Here is a 23,244-nt window from a genome sequence, read left to right on the forward strand (position 1 = left end):
TTAGGTTATTGGTGGCCAGTTAGGTTATTAATGGAGGCTGGTGGCATTTCCAAGGTTTGTTTCTGCCTTTTTGTTTTATGAGGCCAGGTTACGCTCTATCCCTTGTGTATCCAGTTGCTTTGACAATTGAAAAATGAGTTTGTTTTTTGCTTTAATTTCATTCTTTTATGTTGTTAATTTACACAGCAGTCTAAGCTTCCAAATGAGAAGTTTGTTAATATGACAAAGTCCAAGGTGGGGAATAACTCTGGATATAATTGTTTCCTTTTTATTTCGTAATTTTTTTTACAACTACAACTCAGAATAACACGTTACAAGGCATCGGAAATTTAAAGCCCCTCTAATCTTTAGGAGGGTGACAAATCCTTGCTGTTAAAATAGCCTACACGAGGTGTTGCTATGCACTCACCACACTTATCTCAGCCTCACTGCACCTCTTGAGACTGGAGTCATGACACTGTCGCCATACCCTTTCATATCACAAGGCTTAACCTCTGACCCGATGATCTCATCCAGCACAGGGGTGGCAGAATAATGAATGCCGAGGTTTGGCACCAGGCGGCCCTTCTTTCAGTAACCAGCGAGACTCTATTGTCTGCAACAATGTGACTTCTTTTCTTTATTTGTCATGTGAACAGCTTTCTACTTTTGACCAATCCCATGATTTCTGGAAAACTTTTTTTTTTTGTGGACTAATTTCCAATCAATCATTGAACATCCGTGAGAAAGAACTTGAATGAGAGTACATAGTTGTGTGAATGAGACTGTCATGAATAAATCTGGTCAGTTATAAACTGAAGGGTGAAACTGTTGGAGATGACTTGTACTGCACGCTGAGAATGGGAATAACATCTAAGACTTTCATCTAAGAGTTGCTCAGTGGTGCGCAATGCTGCCTCCCACCTCCATGGACTTAACTTCAGTTTCCAGACAACTCAGGGCTGAGTTTGCTTGTTCTATGCAAGTGTGTTTTCTAGGGGGACTTTGACTTTATCTTATGTCCTAAAAATGTCCAAATTAAATAATTCTGAACTGACAAACAGCATTCAATTTGTGAATTTGTGCGAGTTTGTGCTAGAGAGGGCACATTAGATTAAAAATGTATTCAGACCCTTTCACTCTTTTTACATTTCGCTATATTGCAGCCTTGTGCTAAAATCTTTAAATTTTTCCCAACATCTCAGTTACCCTAAAGTGACAAAGTTAAAACAGGATTTTAGAAGTTTTAAATTTAAAAGCCTCCACAAGTATTCAGACCCTTTATTCATTTCTTGGTGGAAACCCCTTTGGTAGCAAATCCAGCCCAAAGTCTTCTTCGGTTTGATGCGTCAGGCTTCACGTAGGCCAGGATTTAGGGATTCTCTGCCAATCTTTCCTGCAGATCCTCTCAAGCTCTGTCAGGCTGGATGGAGACTATTGGTGGACAGTTATTTTCAGGTCTTTCCAGAGATGTTCGATGGGTTTGAAGGGCAGGCTTTGGCTGGGGCACTCATGAAAATCCCCTCCAGGAAGCGCTGTCTTTGAGTGCTTTTACCACAGGCTCATTCAAACCATGGTGTGTTAGGAAGTGTCTCTGGGATTTTTTCCTGCCTATTGCTATCAGGTAATTCAAAGGCTTCCACCCGATGTACTCGTTAAGTTTATGTTTATTTGTGTATGTAATTATCGACTGATTGGTTGATTGATTGGCTGTGTTACTTGTCCAGTGAGTCTGCATCCTTGTTTTTTAATGTGTCTGCTGTTATCTAATCTAATCTTCTTCTTTTGGCTGCTCCTGTTAGGGGTTGTCACAGTGGATCATCATCTTCCATATCTTTCTGTCCTCTTCATCTTGCTCTGTCACACTCATCACCTGCATGTCCTCTCTCACCACATCCATAAACCTTCTCTTAGGTCTTCCTCTTTACCTCTTACCTGGCAGCTCTATCCTTAGCACCCTTCTTCCAATATACCCAGCATCTCTCCTCTGCACATGTCCAAACCATCGCAATCTCGCCTCTCTGACTTTGTCTCCTAACCGTCCAACCAGAGCTGACCCTCTAATGTACTCATTTCTAATCCTATCCATCCTCGTCACACCCAATGCAAATCTTAGCATCTTTAACTCTGCCACCTCCAGCTCTGTCACCTGCTTTCTGGTCAGTGCCACCATCTCCAGCCCAAATAACATAGCTGGTCTCCCTACCGTCCTGTAGACCTTCCCTTTCACTCTTGCTGATACCCATCTGTCACAAATCACTCCTGGCACTCTTCTCCACCCATTCCACCCTGCCTGCACTCTCCTTCACCTCTCTTCCACAATCCCCATTACTCTGTACTGTTGATCCCAAGTATTTAAACTCATCCACCTTCACCAGCTCTACTCCCTGCATCCTCATCATTCCACTGACCTCCCTCTCATTCACACACATGTATTCTGTCTTGGTGGTCTTACTGACCTTCATTCCTCTCCTCTCTAGAGCAGATCTCCACCTCTCCAGGGTCTCCTTAACCTGCTCCCTACTCTTGCTACAGATCACAATGTCATCAGCAGACATCATAGACTCCTGTCTGATCTCATCTGTCAATCTGCCCATCACCATTGCAAAAAAGAATCAAATCTAATCTCTCTGTAAGACACACCTGTGTTGTTGTGGATGTGTGCTTAAAGTGTTAACCTTGGTATTTTTACAATTTAACCACTGACCATAGGTTTCATCTGTTCATTTTTTAGTATCAAAATGAAATGTAGAATTATTTTTCAGTCACCATAAAAATACTGAAAATAGATACAATTTCACATCTTTTCAAACTGTGGACTTGGGTGACAATGTGCTGCAGTATTTAGTGTCCTGGGTTCAAATCTTGTGCCTGTTTTTTTGTGTCTATGGTGGTTGGCTATGCATTCCATTGACTGCTTACAGTTAATGTTAGTTGGCCTTTGTGTGTGTGAGAGATGGCTTTATTTGCCTCGCGCCGGTGACCCCATCCAGTGATCACAACTCTTTTTGACTTCTGTCAACTCTTCATTGGCAATAGTGACAAATGAATGCATACAATGGCATGTAAAAGTTTGAGCACCCTGCCTAAATGTTACCATGAATAGTTAAGTGTGCAGAAGATGAACTGATTACCAAAAGGCATAAAGTTATCACTAGAATTCCTGAAGCCTATGAAAAAAACTCCTGGCACTGTCAGATCTAAACAGTAGTGTGGTGAATTGCTTGCGTGCTAAAGTGACTTTAGCTGCAGGTGGAAGTCCCATTTTACTTTATGGTGCCAAGCAGAGTGCTGCAGTCTATTAGCCAGCGGAAGAGCTGTGAAGAAGCTGTCTGTTGTTACGGTCTTGCCTTTGTCCAGTCTAATAGCGGTCACAGGACATCATATCTTTGATTGCCGGTACAAGAAATAGTTCTAAGCAGGAATCAGCCAAAGCACTGCTCTTGTGAAAATAATGGAGATAAACACCACCAACTCAGAGAGCGAGAGGCAAGTTTGTTGTACCACGTGAACGCCACTGAGAGAATAAAACTGAATAATAAAAAAACAACAGCTCACTTTTACAAGTAGCCAAAATTTACACCGGGTGTTACAGACTCAAATCAAATGCATATTTTTATTATATTAATAATAATAGCAGCTCACTACTCAAAACACCAAGGTTCGAACCTGGGATCTCCGGGTTATAAGGCAGCAGTTCTTACCTCTGGACCATTCAAGAATACGTGTCAACTCCCTGTCGTTTGACAATTGAGGTTGGGTTTTTAACTCATTGACAACAACATGTAAATCAAATTTTTTTTTCGTTGGTTACATACTTGAATAAATGCGCACATTTTTATTTGATATTTGGACTAAAGTCTTCACACGTTATACACTTCACGTCATTATTAGTATAACATGGAAAAAGTTTCTGCTTTAGGTATGTGTTCAGCATTTCTTGCCTCACATGTCCTTTCATCCTACACTTGCCCAGATCTTGGAACATGGAACACACATGAAATGCATGTATTCCAAATAACGATATACTGTATTATTTACCCTCTACAACTCCAGGAACCTCTCACGAACCTTTCACGCAGATAACGAGCCTTGGCTTGAGCTAGGAGAACTTTTTACCCGAGATGAGCTCCGTCTAGGTGGGGTGATGGGATAGCAGGGTGCTTGCTGCTTGTGCTGATCAACACATTTATAAAACAAAAGACGCAGAATGGAGAGGTGCGAAGCAATTTAAGGTGAGCCAGGATTACGAGTTTTTTCGTAGCCTTCAGGAATTCTAGTGTTAAAGATGACACATTTCTTTAAGGGTCATTGTCCTATTGCAAAATGAAACTATCTTGGTCCAAAGTGCCCTATAGCAGGTTTTCATAAAGGATATCCCTGAACTTTACTCCAGTGAACTTTCCCTCAGCTCCACTTAATCTCCCCAGCTGCACAGCATGATGCTGCCACCACCATGCTTCACATTTGGAATGGTATAGCAGAGTATGGCGGATGGCTGTGTGTAGACAAAGTGTGCAGATGAGCAGTACTTTTGTGAACTTCAACTTTTTACAAAGTTTTACTGGTTATAATAAATTTGTGTGTATATTTATGGTAGTAAAAGACAAAAAGGATTAACATTACAAATACAAAAGAAATATAAGAAAACCTTACGCACAAAACAATAAAACACTCCCGACATAGTCCTGTTTTACAGATCAATTATGAAATGAAAACTCCAGAGAACAACCTTCAGAAAGTTATGAAAGGTTTTGTCTGATGCCGAGTGTGAAGATTTGTAGAAGACGGGAGCTCTCCCAGACAAAGATGTCTCCCAACCCAGACGAAATCACACAGGCAAGCTGCCACAGGACAAGAACATAAATCCAGAGAATACTGTATCCTGATGGGTGTAATTGTGATCCAGCTGTGACCAAAAAGACACCACTGACTGTGATTCTTCCATCTTCTTATGGCTCATTTTTAAAACTAGCATTTTTGAAGCAACCGTCAAAGATGCCCAATGATGCAGCACTTCCGGCGTTGCTAGGGTTTTTAGTCCATTTAAGTACAGTGTCATTTGTAATTTTCCTCAATTGGTTGCAAGCTACCAAAATAATTCCCATTTAATATTTGATGAAAAACTCTTGAATAGACGGATCTGTAATTCGTAAACTCGTGAATCTCAAACGCTCGTCTGTATTAATTTTTCAGGGCAAATAGATCTCTGGAGCTGCTACTGTATATATACAAGGACCACCTTAATCATTTTCTTTAATTTCTTTTCAATTCAGGACATTAAACAGGACATTCAGATGGAGCCCCAAGTCTTTCTCTTTTGCCCTTTATTTTTAAAGTGTCTAAGAAAAATCAACTGGGTTTTTCCCAGTTAATTCTGGAGTTAGTCAGGGGTGTGTTCTTCTCCTACTCTGTTCAATGATTGTATGGACTGGGTGTTGGACAAGGTCATGGGGTCCAGCGGCTGTGGGGCATCAGTTGGTGAAGAAAGATTCACGGATATTGACTTTGCTGACAATGCTATGATCTTCGCAGAGTCAATGGAGGCTCTGATTGGGGCGCTCGAGAGACTGAGTGAGGATTCTGAGTGTCTGGGCTTGCGAGTGTCCTGATAAAAACCAAGATCAGGCCTTTAATGACCTCTTGGGCACGGCCATCAGCAGTGTGTCTGTCTACAGATAGAGTGTTGACCTTGTTGAGAGGTTTCCTTACCTTGGCAGTGACATTCATGTCTCTGGTGATTCTTCCTGTGAAGTCAGTAGACAGATTGGAAGAGCATGGGGAGGTCATGAGGTCACTGGAAAGGGGTGTGTGGCACTCCTGATATCTGTGATAAAGGACGAAGGTCCAAGTCTTTAGAGTCCTGGTGCTTCCTGTCTTACTATATGGTTGTGAGACATGGATGCTATCCAGTGACCTGAGATGAAGACTGGACTCCTTTGGTACTGTGTCTCTCTGGAAAATCCTTGGGTACCATTGGTTTGACTTTGTGTCAAATGAGTGCTTGCTCATGGAGTCCCGAATGAGGCACATTACCTGCATTGTGAGGGAGCGTCAGTTACGGCACTACAGCCATGTGGCGCGTTTCCCCGAGGGTGATCCGGCTCATAAGATTCTCATTGTTGGGGACCCAAGTGGTTGGACCAGGCCAAGGGGTTGCCCACGTAACACCTGGCTGCGGCAGATAGAGGGTCATTTCCAGAGGGTGGGACTGGACCGCGTGTCTGCCTGGGGTGTTGCCGAGCTGTTTCGACATTTAGCGGGTGCGCCAATGCACTGTACCAGTGCATGCTCCCCAACCTGACTTGACTTAAGAAAAATGTACACAAAGACACTTCTACTGTCTGTGGATTCACAAAGAAGTAAGGAGTCAGGCACAGAAAATCTGCAGAAAAAGGTTAGATAGTGGAGGCATGGCCTAACATTTGGGTACGTTCAAGAAGATTTAAATACAAATCATGAAATTACCTCTTTCAAAGTAATTTTCAAACAATAAATTATTCAGTAAACAAAGTTTTACAGAATGTTTCAATGTTTTTTTAGACCATTTTGAAAATACTGTACACCAAAGCTTTTTAAATAGCATTGGGAGATCTCAACAAAAACTGAATGTTTGTCACAAAATTCTTTGGGGAATTAAACCCTGTTTGGATGGGATAAGTTTTCGGAACGTATGTCTGTAAAGGCACCGTTACCACACAACACAAGTAATTTTTACTATGGATTCACACAGGATAAGATCTGTCTGGAAAAAAATACGTAATAGGCATGCCTTCTATGGTTATGGAATGTCATCACCAAAAAACAACTGTACACATTGTAACGAAGTAACTATTGCTCCAGTCTAATTAGTACTCTTAAGAGAATTCTGCATTTGGAGTACCTCTGTTCACAAACTCATCCACTAGACTGAATTGGTTTAAAATGGTTCATTGTAGGTCATACATGGACAAGTTCTTCAACTGCCTCCATTCATTTCTACAATCATCTCTAAAATCCCAGGGAAAATGATAGAATTTTACTGACATGCCAATTCACATTGGACTAGTTTCGCCTGGGGTTATTTTTTATGGACTTTTTAGCAAGGGTAAAGGGCTCTGTAATCTTTACCAAAAAATGAATGCAGGGTCTATAATAAATTAGTGACATAAGCAGTTTGGGCAGAACTTAAAATAGAGAAGTCCTCCGGTAATACTTTACTGCACCTCCTGATGTAAATCAAATCCTGTCTAAATAATTCAATGGGAACTGAATTTCTTCATGTGAACATATAAACGTGACAATGATAGTAGATGTTTTGAATTTTCCAATACAATAGACTTCAAGGTGATCAACAAGGGACAAAGATGAACAGCAGCATATGATATTATAATGTCCATAAAAATATGAAGTTACTTGGGTCACAAAACCTACATGTCAATTATCCAGTCATATGTTCACCTGTATTTTTTGTTAAAATGTTGTTAAATAAATATTTCTGGAAAATGAGAGAAGTGCACCAAACTGAAGCAAAGTCAAGTAAATTCAAGTCATTGAAGTGAAGCCACCCCTACAACCAACATCTGATTCATTGATCAAGAGTCCTGTCTTCAGTTCAGTTTCAATTCACTCGTGCACTACCAATACATTATAGCTGAAGGATCTGGTCTTGGAGTGGTGGCAGGTCTTATTACAAACAGTCTCTCTTTAGAGGTCATTTCCCACAGCAAATGATGAGAGCTCATTAATTCAGCATTTTGTTAACATAATCATCTGCTTTGTTAAGCATTTGTGCTTTTGTAGATTTTGTTTTTATGGGGAAGAAAAGAACTATGAATTCCTTACCTGTTCCTGCAGGGGCACCTCGTAATTTTCCAACTTGGCAGTAATCCCCAGAATAGCCATAAAGACACCTAAAAAGGCAATATATTATTATTATTATTATTATTATTATATGACCTTAAAAAAGTTTTCAAACCATTGACCAATTCTCAAATTTTTACTGAATAACTAATTCTTGTGTCTTTTCTTAAAATGTTTGGGGACACAATATTCTGTCTGGGGAGAAATTATGGTAATGGGGGCTGAGTGAGAAAGGGAAAGAGAGTTGAGCTGCCATCTTCAGGCAGCGCTCCACTTGCAGTGCCTAAAAGCGATCCCAGTGTAAACAAAAAGGGGGAGTTCTCCCTTTAGAAGGTGGGAGCGGAGGATGCCATCATCTACAGTATATGGTACACCGATCCCTCTCCCACTTCGACAGAGGCAGTGTTGCTGTAAGAATTATGTTTCTGGACTTCTCTAGCACCTTCAACACCACCCAACATCTGCTCCTTAGGGACAAGCTGACAGAGATGGCAGTAGATACATACCTGGTGGCATGGATCGTGGACTATCTTACAGACAGACCTCAGTATGTGCGTCTCGAGAACTGCAGGTCTGACATTGTGGTCAGCAACACAGGAGTGCCGCAGAGGACTGTACTTTCTCCGGTCCTGTTCAGCCTATATACATTGGACTTCCAATACAACTTGGAGTTCTGCCATGTGCAAAAGTTTGCTGATGACACTGCTATTGTGGGCTGCATCAGGAGTGGGCAGGAGGAGGAGCATAGGAAACTAATCAAGGACTTTGTTAAATGGTGCGACTCAAACCACTTACACCTGAACACCAGCAAGACCAAGGAGCTGGTGGTGGATTTTAGGAGATCCAGGACCCTGTGATCATCAGAGGCGACTGTGTGCAGAGGGTGCAGACCTATAAATGCCTGGGAGTGCAACTGGATGATAAATTGGACTGGACTGCCAATACTGATGCTCTGTGCAAGAGAGGACAGAGCCAACTATACTTCCCTAGAAGACTGGCGTCCTTCAACATTTGCAATAAGATGCTGCAGATGTTCTATCAGACGGTTGTGGCTAGTGCCCTCTTCTACGCAGTGGTGTGCTGGGAAGGCAACATTAAAAAGAAGGACGCCTCACACCTGGACAAACTGGTGAGGAAAGCAGGCTCTATTGTAGGCACGGAGCTGGACGGTTTGACATCCGTGGCACAGCGACAGGCGCTGAGTAGGCTCCTGTCAATCATGAAGAATCCACTGCATCCACTGAACAGGATCATCTCCAGACAGAGGAGCAGCTTCAGCGACAGACTGCTGTCACCGTCCTGCTCCACTGACAGACTGAGGAGATCGTTCCTCCCCCACACTATGTGACTCTTCAATTCCACATGGGGGGCTAAACGTTAACATTATGCAAAGTTATTGTCTGTTATACCTTCATTGTTATCACTCTTTAATTTAATATTATTTTTTATCAGTATGCTGCTGCTGGAGTATGTGAATTTCCCCTTGGGATTAATAAAGTATCTATCTATCTATCTATCTATCTATCTATCTATCTATCTATCTATCTATCTATCTAGAGATGAATCTAAGAATCTCAAGTTAACACACTGCAAATTATGCAACCTAGGATGGAGCAACTACAACAAAACACTTGGCGTAGGCCACAGGATTTGCACTGCTGAGTGTGGAGGCTTAGTGGGAGAGAGCTTTGTTTTGCTTACAGCCAGTCCCTGTGTGAACACAGGTGGAGAACCCTCCCTTTATCTCTTGCAGTAGGGAGATGCATCTGAGGATCTTTGTAATCCTGACCTAGTGGGTTCACCAGTGCAAAATGTGTTACCTGGGATGGAGTGTGGTGTGATTCTACGGTCAAACATATCACATGGCAAAGTATTTGAATGAGAAGTTCTGTAATAAGGAATTAATCACTACCACTTGCTGTAATATTGATACTATGAAGAAAAGGGCCAGAGACCGTGTTCATATTACTTGATTATCATTCATCACTCACTTGCACTTGGGAAGGCCTCCTTCATCAGTATAACAAGTTCCTCCATTCATACATCGGCAAGCTAAAGGCATTGTTACTGGATCTTCAATTGCTGCCAAATTTAAATCATGCAGAAAATTAGCACTTCAAACAAAGATTACATTTCTTTTATTCTAAAACACATCTCTTGAAGTCAGGCTCACACATTTACAAACAAAAACATAAAACAAGAGGAGCAAACAAAATGCAAGGACATGCATAACTTCATTATGAATAAATTTTAAATTGTATATTTATTCTGCTTTAATGTCTGCAATAAGTGAAATTAAGAGTGCACAAATTAAGACAAGAACTTCTGTGAGGATTCCAAGAAGAAAAAAATAAAAACAGTCCACGTGGGAATTAGAAAAGCCCAGAGGCCATTGGACACATACCTGCATCACACTGCGTCTGGCTTCCAGTCACAAACTGGGACCCCTGGGGACAGGCACAAGTGTAACCACCCGGTCTCAGCAGACATAGGTGACTGCAGACATCTTTACAAATGTTAGGCACTGACCAAAAAAGAAAAAGTGAGAATTCGATTTACTATGTATTCTGGGATAGTGAATAAGAAAGCTATAAAGAATCAACCCGTGACCCTGTAGTTAGGATATAGCGGGTTGGTGGATGGATGGATAAAGAATCAACAGTAAATTTTAGCCCCTTCTCTATACAAAATAGCAATCTTAAGACTGCACATTCAAACAGAGTTTTTGCTTAAGTTAGTTGAGTGATTATGAAACACAAATAAGTATGCATATGTTATGTTTCAACCAGGGTCTATTTCTTGGTTAACATTCCTTTTTGATATATAGAAATTTTGTTGTTTTTAAATTAATTTTCATATTTCCATATAACTTCCGTTATGCAAGCTAATGCTTTAAAGTTTATGTTTAGTCTCTTTAAATGTTCTGAATTTACATACACTTTATAGGTGGAGCCCTAGGAGGTGGGGCCACCCTGACATCACCATTACTAGGATCATCCTCTGGCTCTAAACTGAACCAGTGAGAGAATCTCAGCAGCAGATTATTGAGGTTGTGAAGAAGTTTGTAAGCATTGCTGATTTTGATTGATCTACTGGCTTTATATATAAAGTATATATATATATATATATATATATATATATATATATATATATATATATATATATCTCAGTAAGAGGAACACTTAGCTGATATCTGCAGTATTGAATTATATTTTTAATGACAGGTTAATATATTTTAAAATATACTGTACTGGCATATACAGAAATGACAGATATCTTGAAATATAAATATTAAAAAACAAAGTACAATATATTATATACTGTAGAAGACGTTTCAGGTTTCCGACCTCCTGGATCCACCCCTTTCTCTTGCTTAGCCTCATAACTGGCTACACTGCCATCTGGAGCATCTGGTACCGTGTGCCAATTTTGTGCAAACCTTTTGTTGTTTTGCCATCAGTTATATCTCTTTATCATCTTTTTAGTTTTTTTATTTCCACAACATATAAAAACATATATTCTAAAATATTTTACAATATATAATTTCTCATATTTAAAATATACTAAAAATGTATTTTTATGTTTTGGAAAATACATTGCAATATACAATAATGGCAATAATTTACATATTTTACAATGCATTTCAGTTTACTGTAAGATATGGTAATATATTAATCCTTGAAGTATTTTATAATGTATTGTAAAATATGGGTATATTTAAATTGGCAGTAATATATATTTTTTAATGTAGTTTATTTTGTAAGGGAATATTTCTGCTAACCTGTTTTCTAATGATCAGAAAGCATTACTGCATATCTATTAGGGACAGGACAAATCAAAAACGGCACATCGTGTTTATTTCACATTGTCTTTGTGTTTCTTTCTTTGTTTTTTGACCTGCAGCTATCGAAGTTGTTTATTAGTTTATCATCTATTCTGAATGACTAAATGCATTATTATTAAGCATCTTGTGCTCCATCTGAAATATCATTTTCTTTTGCCCGATGTACTGTATGTAGATTTTGATAAATGGCCAGGGGTTAATGAATAAAACAGTAAATTTTAAACCACAAGGTTAACTACTGCCCGAGATACGACTTGCTGACTCACAATTAGTAACAGGATATTCACATATTTTGTCATATTTAGAATATTTTTGGATATGTTTTCTATATTTGTAATTCAATTTTGGCTATGTTTTACATTATTTCTCTGGCATCTTTTATGATGTTCATTACAATGTCAAGTACAACAAGGCCATTGCTGGATTATTTAAAATAAAGCAGGTGTGATATAGCTTAACTAAACCTGCATAAAATAATAAGGAGGCTTGACATTTTTAATTTGACGCTGCTCGCTATTTAATGTTCCTTTACCTTAATAAAGTCTACATCATCATGTTTGTCATATTTAGTGCACTTTAATAGGAAATATTACTTACTGGGAATGTTAAAAAAATTCTTCTGTTGCTTCGTTTTGCTGAAAACACATTTGTGATGTCCTCCACCATTTGCTAGCTTGGGCTGTGGTGTGGAACTTCTGTTAAATTTACATGAACATCATGTATGTCATTGTCAGTGCTGTTCACCCTCACATTCACCCTGCAGTCCTCCATGTTGACTGATGCTTAGGATGATTACACTGAGAAATAGTTTGTGTTTTTGTAAGTCGCTTTGGATAAAAATGTTTACTAAGTGAATACGTGTAAATTAATATTTGAAATTTGTCATCATAATGTTTTATCTTTTGCTTAAACGCACCACTTGTAAATGTGTCTTGAGTGCATCCAGATTTATTACCACTGCATCTTTCTTTGGAATATATCGATGGAAATTGTACACCATAAAAAATCCACCAAAAGGTTTATGTGATTAGAAGATTATTATAGGCTAAAACAAAAGAGACAATTGAACTAAATGCATTTTTATTTCACAACTTGTATTTTAAATCCTATTATTTATTCGATTTTATGGTTTATGGTTGTTTTTGTATCTAGGATATACTGTGACTATCAGGTTTTTAGACTGAGTTCAGGTATCACCACAAGAGGGAAGTGTTGACAAAACTGTCTGTACATTAAAATAAAAAAGAAAGGACCATTTAATAATAATTGTTTTCTTTTACTTTCCCACAACTACAATTTTTAGATATATCTGAATATAATGTATAAAGCACCTATTGTGGTAGTCAAATCTGGGTGTCTATCCACAAGAAATAACACCCTGTGGACAAATTTTGTTGAAACTTAATACACTTATTCTTCAAGGAAATTTGTCAAGACAGTTCAATTTTTATTGAGATATCTTGAACAGATCACACTGTGCAAACTTCTGAAATTTTAAAACCTCCCATTTTAAAGCAATGGTGAATTTAGATACTTTATTAATCCCAAGAGCTCATCTACCTTAAAACGAAGGAACTTTCTGTGTGATTTCAACTACGGATTACTTTACTATTTCAATTTCACCATGAGAGCGGTCACTTGAGCTTGTGTATTTTGTAGATGTTCCAGTTTTACACCAGGGAGTACAAAACAGCTGACAAAGCAGGGCCTTTCCTGCTGCTTTAGGTAAGTTAACCATTAGAGAACAAAAAAAGGTCACACCTCTGGAAATAAATTCAAACGGAAAACAATTATGTAAGCATATTGTTAATAAGTCTGAATTAATTGAACAATATTATTTGCTAAATATTATTGTAAAGAGCCAACATTATCAGCTAAGTGGTGTTTGAACTGATTAACTGCGCTGTAAAGGTGGAGCTGCCCCAAATGACATAACATGGGTTTAGAAATGAAACTATGCTTGATCTGCAAGCAGAAGATTGGAGCAGATGGGCATGCAACAAGGATGAGACTGGCCACTAATAACAAAGACAGGGCGGGACCGAAGTGTGCACCACGATGATTACTTAGTGGCATAACATACAAAAGACTGACCATTTATTACGGATTATCCGGACCTGTCGGCATAACATACAACAGACTGACCAGGTATTATGGATTATCCAGACCTGAAGAGCTGCTTCCATGTATCTTCAGACTGGAATTTACATCTTTATGATAATTCTTACCTTTTACATCACCATTATACAATAAACCAGATCCTTTCCAAGCTCTGACTTATTTGTATAAATTTGTAACAAATTACTGTGCTTTAACTAATATTAATAGCTAGATGGGAAACATATTTCAGTTGCTTTTTTCCTTTTCTCTTCTTCTTTTCCTTGGTTATGTCTTCTGAAAAACTGGCTAAGTCAAGGAGTGTCACCAAAGTGAACGATCACCTCTAGGATTTATGGAAATTCAGGGCTGGAGAGGCCACATATTGTATTTAGTGGAGCATATTAGAACTCCACCCAAGGTACTGCTGAGATAGGCTTTGGCCATTCACATGGACATAAATTGGATGAAGACGTTGTGAGAATGGTTGCGATGTTATGTTGTATTCTGTATTTTTATTCATTCATATTCTTATATTAACGCTACACAAGATCAATTGGAAACAGAACATACCTCATGATCTGTGATCTCCTCCTCCTCCTAACACTCACTCCAAAATTCACATTTAGCACAAGGGTATAGTTTATGATAATTGAATTACCTGTGCGGTTGTATCTGTGTTCCTGGTAGATGCGGACTTGTGTCAGCCAAGGGTTTATTGTCAGCACCTTGACTTTTTCTCCATTTCCAAATTTATTTTTTTTCCAGACTTCTCCACTTTCTTTAGTTGTCCAGTAGACATGTCCTTCAAAAACATCTAGGCTGTATGGGTTGCCAATGTCTACAGTGAGGTGAAAAAGGTGGCATGTATTATGAAATCATAACATGTTTGTAAAACTTAGAAACTCAATAACAGTTTGTCTTGGCCATATTCTGCTTCCCTCTTTCCTTTTCTAGTTCAGGGTTGAGACACAATTACTTATACCCGATCACAGAGCTCATCAAAGTGTGTCTCAATTATATCACTTATGGGCAGTAGACATGAGTCTGATGTAATCCATTTAGAAGCTGACATGTGATCCTGAATTTGCAGAAACAGTTCAGCTATTATCTAAACAAACAGGCTTGATAGACTGAATGGTCTCATCTTGCTTGTCAAATTTCTTATCTTCTTGTTGAGAAATAAACTTTAAAGGTTTTCTTATGTTATTTATTTGTGAAACAGCAAAGTACAACATAATGAATGGCACTGACGAGACTATGAGGAGAAATTCAGCTTATGATCCTGAATTTTTCTAAGGCTTTATATAAGTCAGTGCATGTAAATGAAGATAACAAAACCTGACTGAGAAGACAAGGACATGGCACACATAACACAGAATCAGAACGGCTGATGCCAAATAAAACACTACACATTTTAATTTTTCAGTCATTTAACATGATGGCTAAATCCAGCCTTGTGAGACATCACAAGATTAAACTCAACCAGCATGGACCTAAGCTACAATACATCTGAAAATTGTGACCACCGTGTTTATTGCAGAATAATTTAAGTGAACACCTTCTACACATGCATCAGCCATACCTAGTAATACAGTATCATTAACAGCAGTGTGTGAAACACCCTATGGTAATCAGGGGTCCCATTAGTGCTCTATTGTTGGCTGAATTCTTAAATTGTACTGTGGTGCTAAGGAATATTTGTTAAATTAAATGTGGAGAATGTTCTCAGTTAGGATTGGCATGTCTCAAGTAGACTAATCGCATCATACATACTGTAGATAGGCAATCTGCAGACAAAAACTTGAAATTCAGGCATGGAGATGACCTTTCATATTGTCATACAATTGGTGATGCTCACCATATACACATGGTATCTTTCAGTGAAACATATGCACTTGAACACTGTGTGACCTACTAAAATGGCTATTTCATCACTTAGATTAAGGTCATTGTGAACCAATTCTCCACTCTATCACAGATCAGCACTGTGGCTTTAGCTGTTAAGAGCTTGGATGGCAGAAGCAGGTCATTAAATGGTAAAGCAGAAGGTCCGCTGCAATGTAAACACAGTTGGCATCAGAAATCTCCACCACTTTCTGATATTCACCATCACACTCTTTAGCACCACTGAGTCCAAAGCAAGCAGAAGTAACTGTTGCGTGAGGTTTCGATTTACATGTTTTACTATTAAAGCCTTCTCCCTTTTTCTCAAATTTGTTATGTCTTTAGTATTAAAGAAAAAATATTTTTTAAAAAGGGATCAGAAGATGAAACATAAATCTAAATCAAGTAAATTTTGGTCCTATCTTTTACCAAAGCCCAATCAGAAGTCAAAAAGTATAGGCTGAGAAAAATAAAACAAGAAATCTGTAATTTGGAACGTCAAAATGAGCCTAAAGCAGAGCACACCACGTGTGAAGTATTGATGACCTGAGAGTGCAAGGCGATGACCTTTTATATTGCTGCACAATTGATGATGCTCACCCAGTTCTCAGGGTCAGTAACCAACAATTTACAAAGAATACCAACACCTTACACCATACAATTTGGTGTCAAAAACATTGTTGAACACATTTCAAATAAATATTTAAGGACTAGGATTAGATTTGGCACATGTCAACATCCTTACAGCAAAAAAGTCGCATAATAATCTAGGTAAATATGAAAAAGGAAACCAAATCATAATGGAATTGTCCTATGGATCATCAAAGAAATATGCTCCCCTTCCCTGCTGCCACTCAAGCCCCTGCCCTGCCCTGCCCTGCCCTGCCCATGCTGTCATCACGTTTAATACATTGTGTTTACCTCCAGAGATAATTATTTTTCTGTCACTCCCGTCACTCTTCATGGATTCTATCATGTTGTCTTTGGCATCACTCCAGTACAACCGATCTCCATTTAAGTAGTCAATAGTGAGGCCAGTGGGCCAGCCGATATCGTCATCCACTAGGACCAGTCGGTTTCGTCCATCCATCCAAGCAGATTCGATTTTGGGCTGTCTGCCCCAGTCTGTCCAGTACATGGTTCTGAAAGGGGCATTTAAACATTACTGAATTCAAAGTAGTTATTGATTGATAGTTTCAAGTGTATTCCACTTTGGCTAATGCTGTGCTGTAATAAAGATTTCAAATAATTCCTAGGCATTTTTACAATGATAATTGTATTATTATATTCTATGCGCTCCTCCAACCAAAAATTCAATACTTATTTTCACTTAGGTGAGACGGTATCTTGTATGATCAAGTTACTAAGTCATACACATGAGATACTGTCAGATACATACAGGAGAGATGCTCCTCTAATTTTTTTTAATATTACCTCTTAATAGCATGGGGCAGACAAAACATGGAAACAATATACATGCTTAGATGCACCTACCCAACTTTTGGGTTGACAACGATAGCGGGGGCTGATCCAGCTCTGAGTATATCAACCATTTTTTGTATCTTCCATCAAGTTTGGCTACTTCAATTCTGTTTGTTCCAGCATCAGTCCAGTAAATGTGCCTAATAGAGAGCAGTTGCACATTAGATCAAATTGAAAAGAAAGAAGGCATAAACACAGTAACATGCTATTCGGCACTGTATCAGTGTTATTTGGCAGAATTAAAGATGTCTACAACAAATCACCCGTGACATTGTTATTTTCATGGGAATTGTTACATATGCGGGGCGGCACAGTGGCGCAGTGGTATCGCTGCTGCCTCGCAGTTAGGAGACCCGGGTTTGCTTCCCGGGTCCTCCCTACGTGGAGTTTGCATGTTCTCCCCGTGTCTGCGTGGGTTTCCTCCCACAATCCAAAGTAATGCAGGTTAGGTGGATTGGCGATTCTAAATTGGCTCTAGTGTGTGCTTGGTGTGTGGGTGTGTTTGTGTGTGTCCTGCGCTGGGTTGGCACCCTGCCCAGGATTGGTTCCTGCCTTGTGCCCTGTGTTGGCTGGGATTGTCTCCAGCAGATCCCCGTGACCCTGTATTCGGATGCAGCAGGTTAGAAGATAGATGGATGTTGCATATGCATTATTTTCACTTTTCCTTTAAAACTTTAGTAAAAACAATATTTGGAATGAACTTTTTTTCAAGATCACATTGAATTTTGATTCTGTGTTTGGGCTTACATGGTGACAACATAACGTATAACTTCCTGTGAGTGAATATCATTTCTTTCTCTCTGGTAAATAAAATGACTTTTTCAAATGTTTGTCCCTGCTCTTTCTTCTTTGTCCTAATAACATTTTTAAGAGCTGAGAGCACAGGAACTGTGTCTGACAAAAGCATTCACACGACTGAGGTTAGATGACCGTGGTGTTGTTTGAAAATGGTTGTAAGTAGGGTGTAACTTGAAAGAATCTAATGGGAAAAATCACTGTCTCGTGGGACTTCATACCGCGCCAACGTTTTTGGAATCTTTTAATTCTCGCTGGCAACACGAATTAAACAATCTACAAATCTCTGACTTAAAGTTTAAATCTGAACAATATATTCAATCTCTTTTCGTTGTTCCGCTATTTCACCAAGTAATAATTTACATTTGTTTGCGCTAATGCGATCTTTCCTATCCTTTTTCTGAGACTTTCGAATTTTCTTGCTTCCATTATCTCTAACCTGCTCTGCATGTATACTGCGCCAACATTTTGGAATTCCTTACAACGTTCTACTTTGTCATCTACTGTCTTTTATTTCTGACCCCAGGTGTGGTTAAATCTCTTGGCACAAAGACTCGTCTCGTGGGACATGTGTCACATCTCGTCTCCTTCCAAGATTTTTTTAAAAATAGAGAGATATACATGTTAGTGCTGAAGTCAAGTTCGCCTTTGTCAAGTCCAGGACAAGTCCAAGACTGCAACTAGTCGAGATCAAGTCTTAAAGGGGGACAAGACCAAGTCCAAATACTAGTGAGACCAAAAACAAATTTTAGGATTAGATTAGATTAGATAAACTGTATTAATCCCATAGGGAAATGTAGATGCATTCAGCAACAGAAACAAAAAAATCAAGAATACAGATTTATAGGACAAATAATACAGCCAATCAATCAATAAATAAATTAATACAATTAAATTTAATGAGCATATCGGGTGGAAGCATTAAATTGCCTGATAGCAGTAGGCAGACAAAACCTGCAGAGGTGTTCCTTAGAGCACTGTGGTAGAATTAATCCGTGGCTAAAACTGCTCCATGGCAACACCTCTTGGAGGGGATGGGGGAATTTTTTATGATGGCATCTAATTTTGCCACCATCCTCTTTTCCACAACAGTTTCCAGTGTGTCTATGGTTTGCCCTGTGATGGAGCAGACTTTCTTGATAGGTTTGTTCAGGCATTGTACTTCATTTGAGCTCAAATTGTTTCCCCAGGAGACTGAGGCGTAGAACAACACACTGACTATTATGGACTGGTAGAACATTTCCAGCAGCTTGCTGCACACATAAATATTTGCTGCATGTGCGAAATATTACAAAATTTTCATAATTTTATTTTTATTTTCATTTTACATCTGGCGGACCTGATGCAAACCAGTAACTCACTTAGTAATAACTGTTTGCGGAAGTCTCCACAAATGGTTACTAGATGGCGCTCTACAATAATTAAGTTTCTCGATTGTTTTAGTAGTTTGTCTAATTTTCTCGGCACTTTGTGTTCATATATAAATAGCTGTTGGTTTCGTGTGGCCTTAGTGCTGAATTAATTTTCCTTACCATGACAAAACATAACACAATGAACTGAACAAAGAAAGGAAAAAAATGGCTCTCTAGCTAAGCCAAAATGGGTGCCTAGAATGACTTACCTCCCAACCCAATCAACAGCAATGCCGTTAGGGTTTGAAATATAGCGTAAGTTCAGATCCACTTTTTTCACTGGGTTGCTGCCACGATCATCAAATGTGGTCATGTAAGCTCGTTTGATTACCCCAAACTGTGAGCCACGTCCTCCTACAGTCCAGTAGACAATGCCTGAAAAAAAATAAGACAGATTTGGGTTTCCAAGTGATTGGATGGTGCAATCATCAAAATGGCATTACCTCTGCTCTATGTGTTTCACATCAGCAAAAAATGAAGGGTTTTTAATCACGGACAAGCAGTTGAGCTTCTGGAGGCCACCAGGCTCAGGGTTTAAAGTCTGGGTGGAGTTCACATATTTTCTCTGTTTCAATTTGGGCTTTCTGCAGGAGCTCCAGTCTCATCCCACATCCAAAAGGTGTGTATTTGTGTAAGCGTGCACTGCCTGAGTATAACACTCTGCAATGCGATGAATAGGAGAACAGGACCCACTGACAAAAAAGGTTGGGTGAACATGGAAACCCACATTCAAATCAGACCTCCAGAAGTGAAGCTGCACAGCCTGGGTTTTATTGTATTGTATTCAGATGTTATTTAATTAATGGAATGTTAATATTACAACGGACTGAAGCATATTGGTTTCCTTTTTAGCAACTTTGTGTCAGTAACTCTCACACTATGGGCTGCGTTTCTGGTTTTCCCTTTGTCTGTGTGGAGTTTTTCACATTATTCCAGTGTCTGTGCTTTTTTCTCTGGATATGCTAATTTTGACTAATATCCTGTGTGAGTGTCGCTGGAGATGGATGGGCATCTCATAGGGTGATTCATTTCCCGGCCAGGATGCAGAAGGACATGCTTCTCTGACATGTGTCAAACATGTGCGCTTGGAGAGCAGCTAACGTGCTCAATGAGGCAGGATAGCACAAAGGAAGCAGGGTCTTTACAGGGCATTAGTGTCTCTCTCTTTCTCTCGTTCAACAGAAAAAGTGAAGAATAAAATGCACGTTGGAAGACTGGCAGACGGTTCCACACACCTGTTAACAAATCCATCACTTCCGACCTCACCTGACGACTGCACTTCCGGCCTCAACATTCCACGTCATTTCCACTCGACCTTCTTCCCAGCATTCCCTCTGTATTCAATTTCCTGCCAGTCTTACTATCTAAAAGTCTCTCATTCATTGTGATGTTGTTCTCTGTATGATTCATTTTTTGAATGCATAAGCCAGGAAAGGCCATTTTGGACCTGACAGTGCATGGGGCTAACACCCCAAACCTTTATGAGCATGTTATCTCAAGTTCTTCTTTTCACACATGTTAGGAACAAGAATCTTTTGGCATGGTGGCCAGTATGGGGGGAGCACCAGCATTCAAGTACTATTACGCTAGAGGACAGTGTCCCTGGGATTCAGGTCCTCTTTGGAAACCGACAGAGCAATACATGGGTATTGAAGTTCAAGAATGCAGCCCTGGTCCACCAGGGGGCGCTGGAGGGGGATATGATCCCTACTTTGTGGGACTCCTGACCTACGGACCGTGTCCTAGCCCTTGAAGTACTGCTGTGTCAAAAATAAAAGAGCTGTGTCATCCTGACCAAGCAGTCAGTCAGGAGGAAGTGGACGAGGCTTAATGGGAGGAGTGTGAAGAAAGAGTTACCTTGGTGGTCTTTATTTTATCTGTGAAGTTAATAAAAAGGGACTATATCTAAACCTGTGACTAGATCGGGTGTGACTGTGTCTGGAGTTTGGGGCTCAGTGGAGCACCCTACTGGTTACACCTGATAATGTGCACATAGGTTCATTCTAAATTGGTCCATTTTTGGCATTATTGAAGGAGCAAAAGTAACAGAAGGCATTCCCACATTTGGAATATAATTTGTACCTGCTAGGATATGTTGACAAATGTGCTTTTCAGATTTCTTTGGCAAGGAAGACAGACATTTTGAGGAAAGGGAGTTATACTGACTAATCATGGCACTGGAGAGTTGATAAGCACACGCAAGTTACAATGTCACTGTACTCTGTAATGACCTTATAAACCTACTGTGCAAACCTGTGATGAGATACTAAAGCTGGATTAAAAAATGACGATTACCCGTCATTGCCTCATTTTTCAGTGTAGTCACATACAGTAAAATCTGTAACTCCAGCAAAATACAAAATGGTGGCAGACAAATTTATAGTCTATGAATGTATGTGCATTATCATATTCTCAGGTAATGCTAATGAGGCCCACCTCCACTGAGACGATAGTCTAAAGACATGCAGGTTAGGTGAATTGGTGATACTGAATTGGCCCTCTTGTGTGGTTGGGGGCTTTATGTGTGTTTGCCCTGTGATGGACTGGCACCCTATCCAGTGGTTGTTCCTTCATTGTGCCCCATGATAGCTGAGATAGGCTCCAGCTCCCACTGGACCCTGGTATGGATTAGGTGGGTTAGAAAATGACTTGACTTACATGATTGGGATGCAGAATGATTGCTTACGTTTATTTTGGAGCACTGGCAGGTTAAGCGATTTGCTCAGCATCACACAACTAATGGTAAATGGGAACTGAACTGGTTTTCATGCTTTTTAAGATTCAGTGCCTTAGCTACTAGACCACATTGGCTGTTGTGGTGTAAAATTTGGCATACAAGTTGATAAATATTTTGTATGTCTTTATTTGTAACTTAAGCAAAGCAATATAATATTAGTATTTCATTAATGAGAAGCATCCATGATTACCCCCTAGGTCTAAGTCAGGATAGTGAATTATACAACAGGGTTAGGGGAAGTGCCTTAAACAAGTTTGGCAAATGTTTCTCTGCTGGAGTCTCTCAGTCAACCCCCACAGGTAAGCCAGACTGCCCAACTAGCAAGCTTCACCTTAACACATGGTTTTGGGGGTAGGTGTGAAGGTATACTGTGCCCCAATGGTCTGAAGTATGGCTGTTTGGGATTGGCTTGTATCATAAGCCATGATACCCTATTGGCTGTAGGGGTTGGACAGAAAATCTATAAATTTGCTTGCTTTACCTCACTCTCTCTCTCTGACCAACTGATGAAAGACCATCTCACACACCATGAACTGAAAAGGACAACACATTGAAGTGCACAGCTCGACATCCATATTGAGACAGGCATGTGGCCTGTTCTGAAGAAAGCTGACCAAAAAAGAGGACTTAAGTAGAAACATTTGAAGTAACAAACAAGTCTGTGTGCCACCTGAAACAACACATCAGCATTTATCAGGTTGTATGGTTGCCAGTATTCAAATGCACTTAATTACGGTTATTATTTATGAATATTAGCAATAATACATTATTCTGATTTTAACTTAACTTCTGTTTGTCTTTTACTATACCTAATTGCCTGAGGCTATAAATGTAGAAGGGAAGGTGGGGAGAAGTTACAAAGTACAATACCTTATCAACTGTGGTAAGTCTGTGAGATTTGAGGCATTCTGACAAAGGCTACATATTAATAATACAAAAGGGGAAAGTAGAGCAATATAGAGCTCTATCAAGACAAAACAGCTGTTTAAAATAATACTTTCATCTAGAGCTTCTTACAACTCAAACTTTTAATTTAATTTCATTTTTGTATATGGCACTTTTCATTGAGCACACATGTTCAAAATGCTTGCACATGTTTACAAAGTATTATTGAAAGTTATAAAATCATCTGTTTTTATTTATTAATGCAAAAATTGCATTACAGATGC

General features: G+C 39.3%; 1 protein-coding gene across 1 annotated transcript in view; it reads right to left on the bottom strand.

Annotated features, from left to right (window-relative positions):
* Window positions 1-23,244, bottom strand: part of lrp2a (low density lipoprotein receptor-related protein 2a) — a 248,832-nt gene that overhangs the window by 21,518 nt on the left and 204,070 nt on the right. The window contains 8 exon segments of the mRNA XM_039757567.1: window positions 7,804-7,871; window positions 9,813-9,903; window positions 10,226-10,345; window positions 14,424-14,603; window positions 16,571-16,791; window positions 17,144-17,171; window positions 17,174-17,271; window positions 19,548-19,713. Coding sequence (XP_039613501.1) covers window positions 7,804-7,871; window positions 9,813-9,903; window positions 10,226-10,345; window positions 14,424-14,603; window positions 16,571-16,791; window positions 17,144-17,171; window positions 17,174-17,271; window positions 19,548-19,713 — 972 coding nt within the window.

This window comes from Polypterus senegalus, chromosome 6 (genome assembly GCF_016835505.1).
Source record: "Polypterus senegalus isolate Bchr_013 chromosome 6, ASM1683550v1, whole genome shotgun sequence".
NCBI classification, from domain to species: domain Eukaryota; kingdom Metazoa; phylum Chordata; class Cladistia; order Polypteriformes; family Polypteridae; genus Polypterus; species Polypterus senegalus.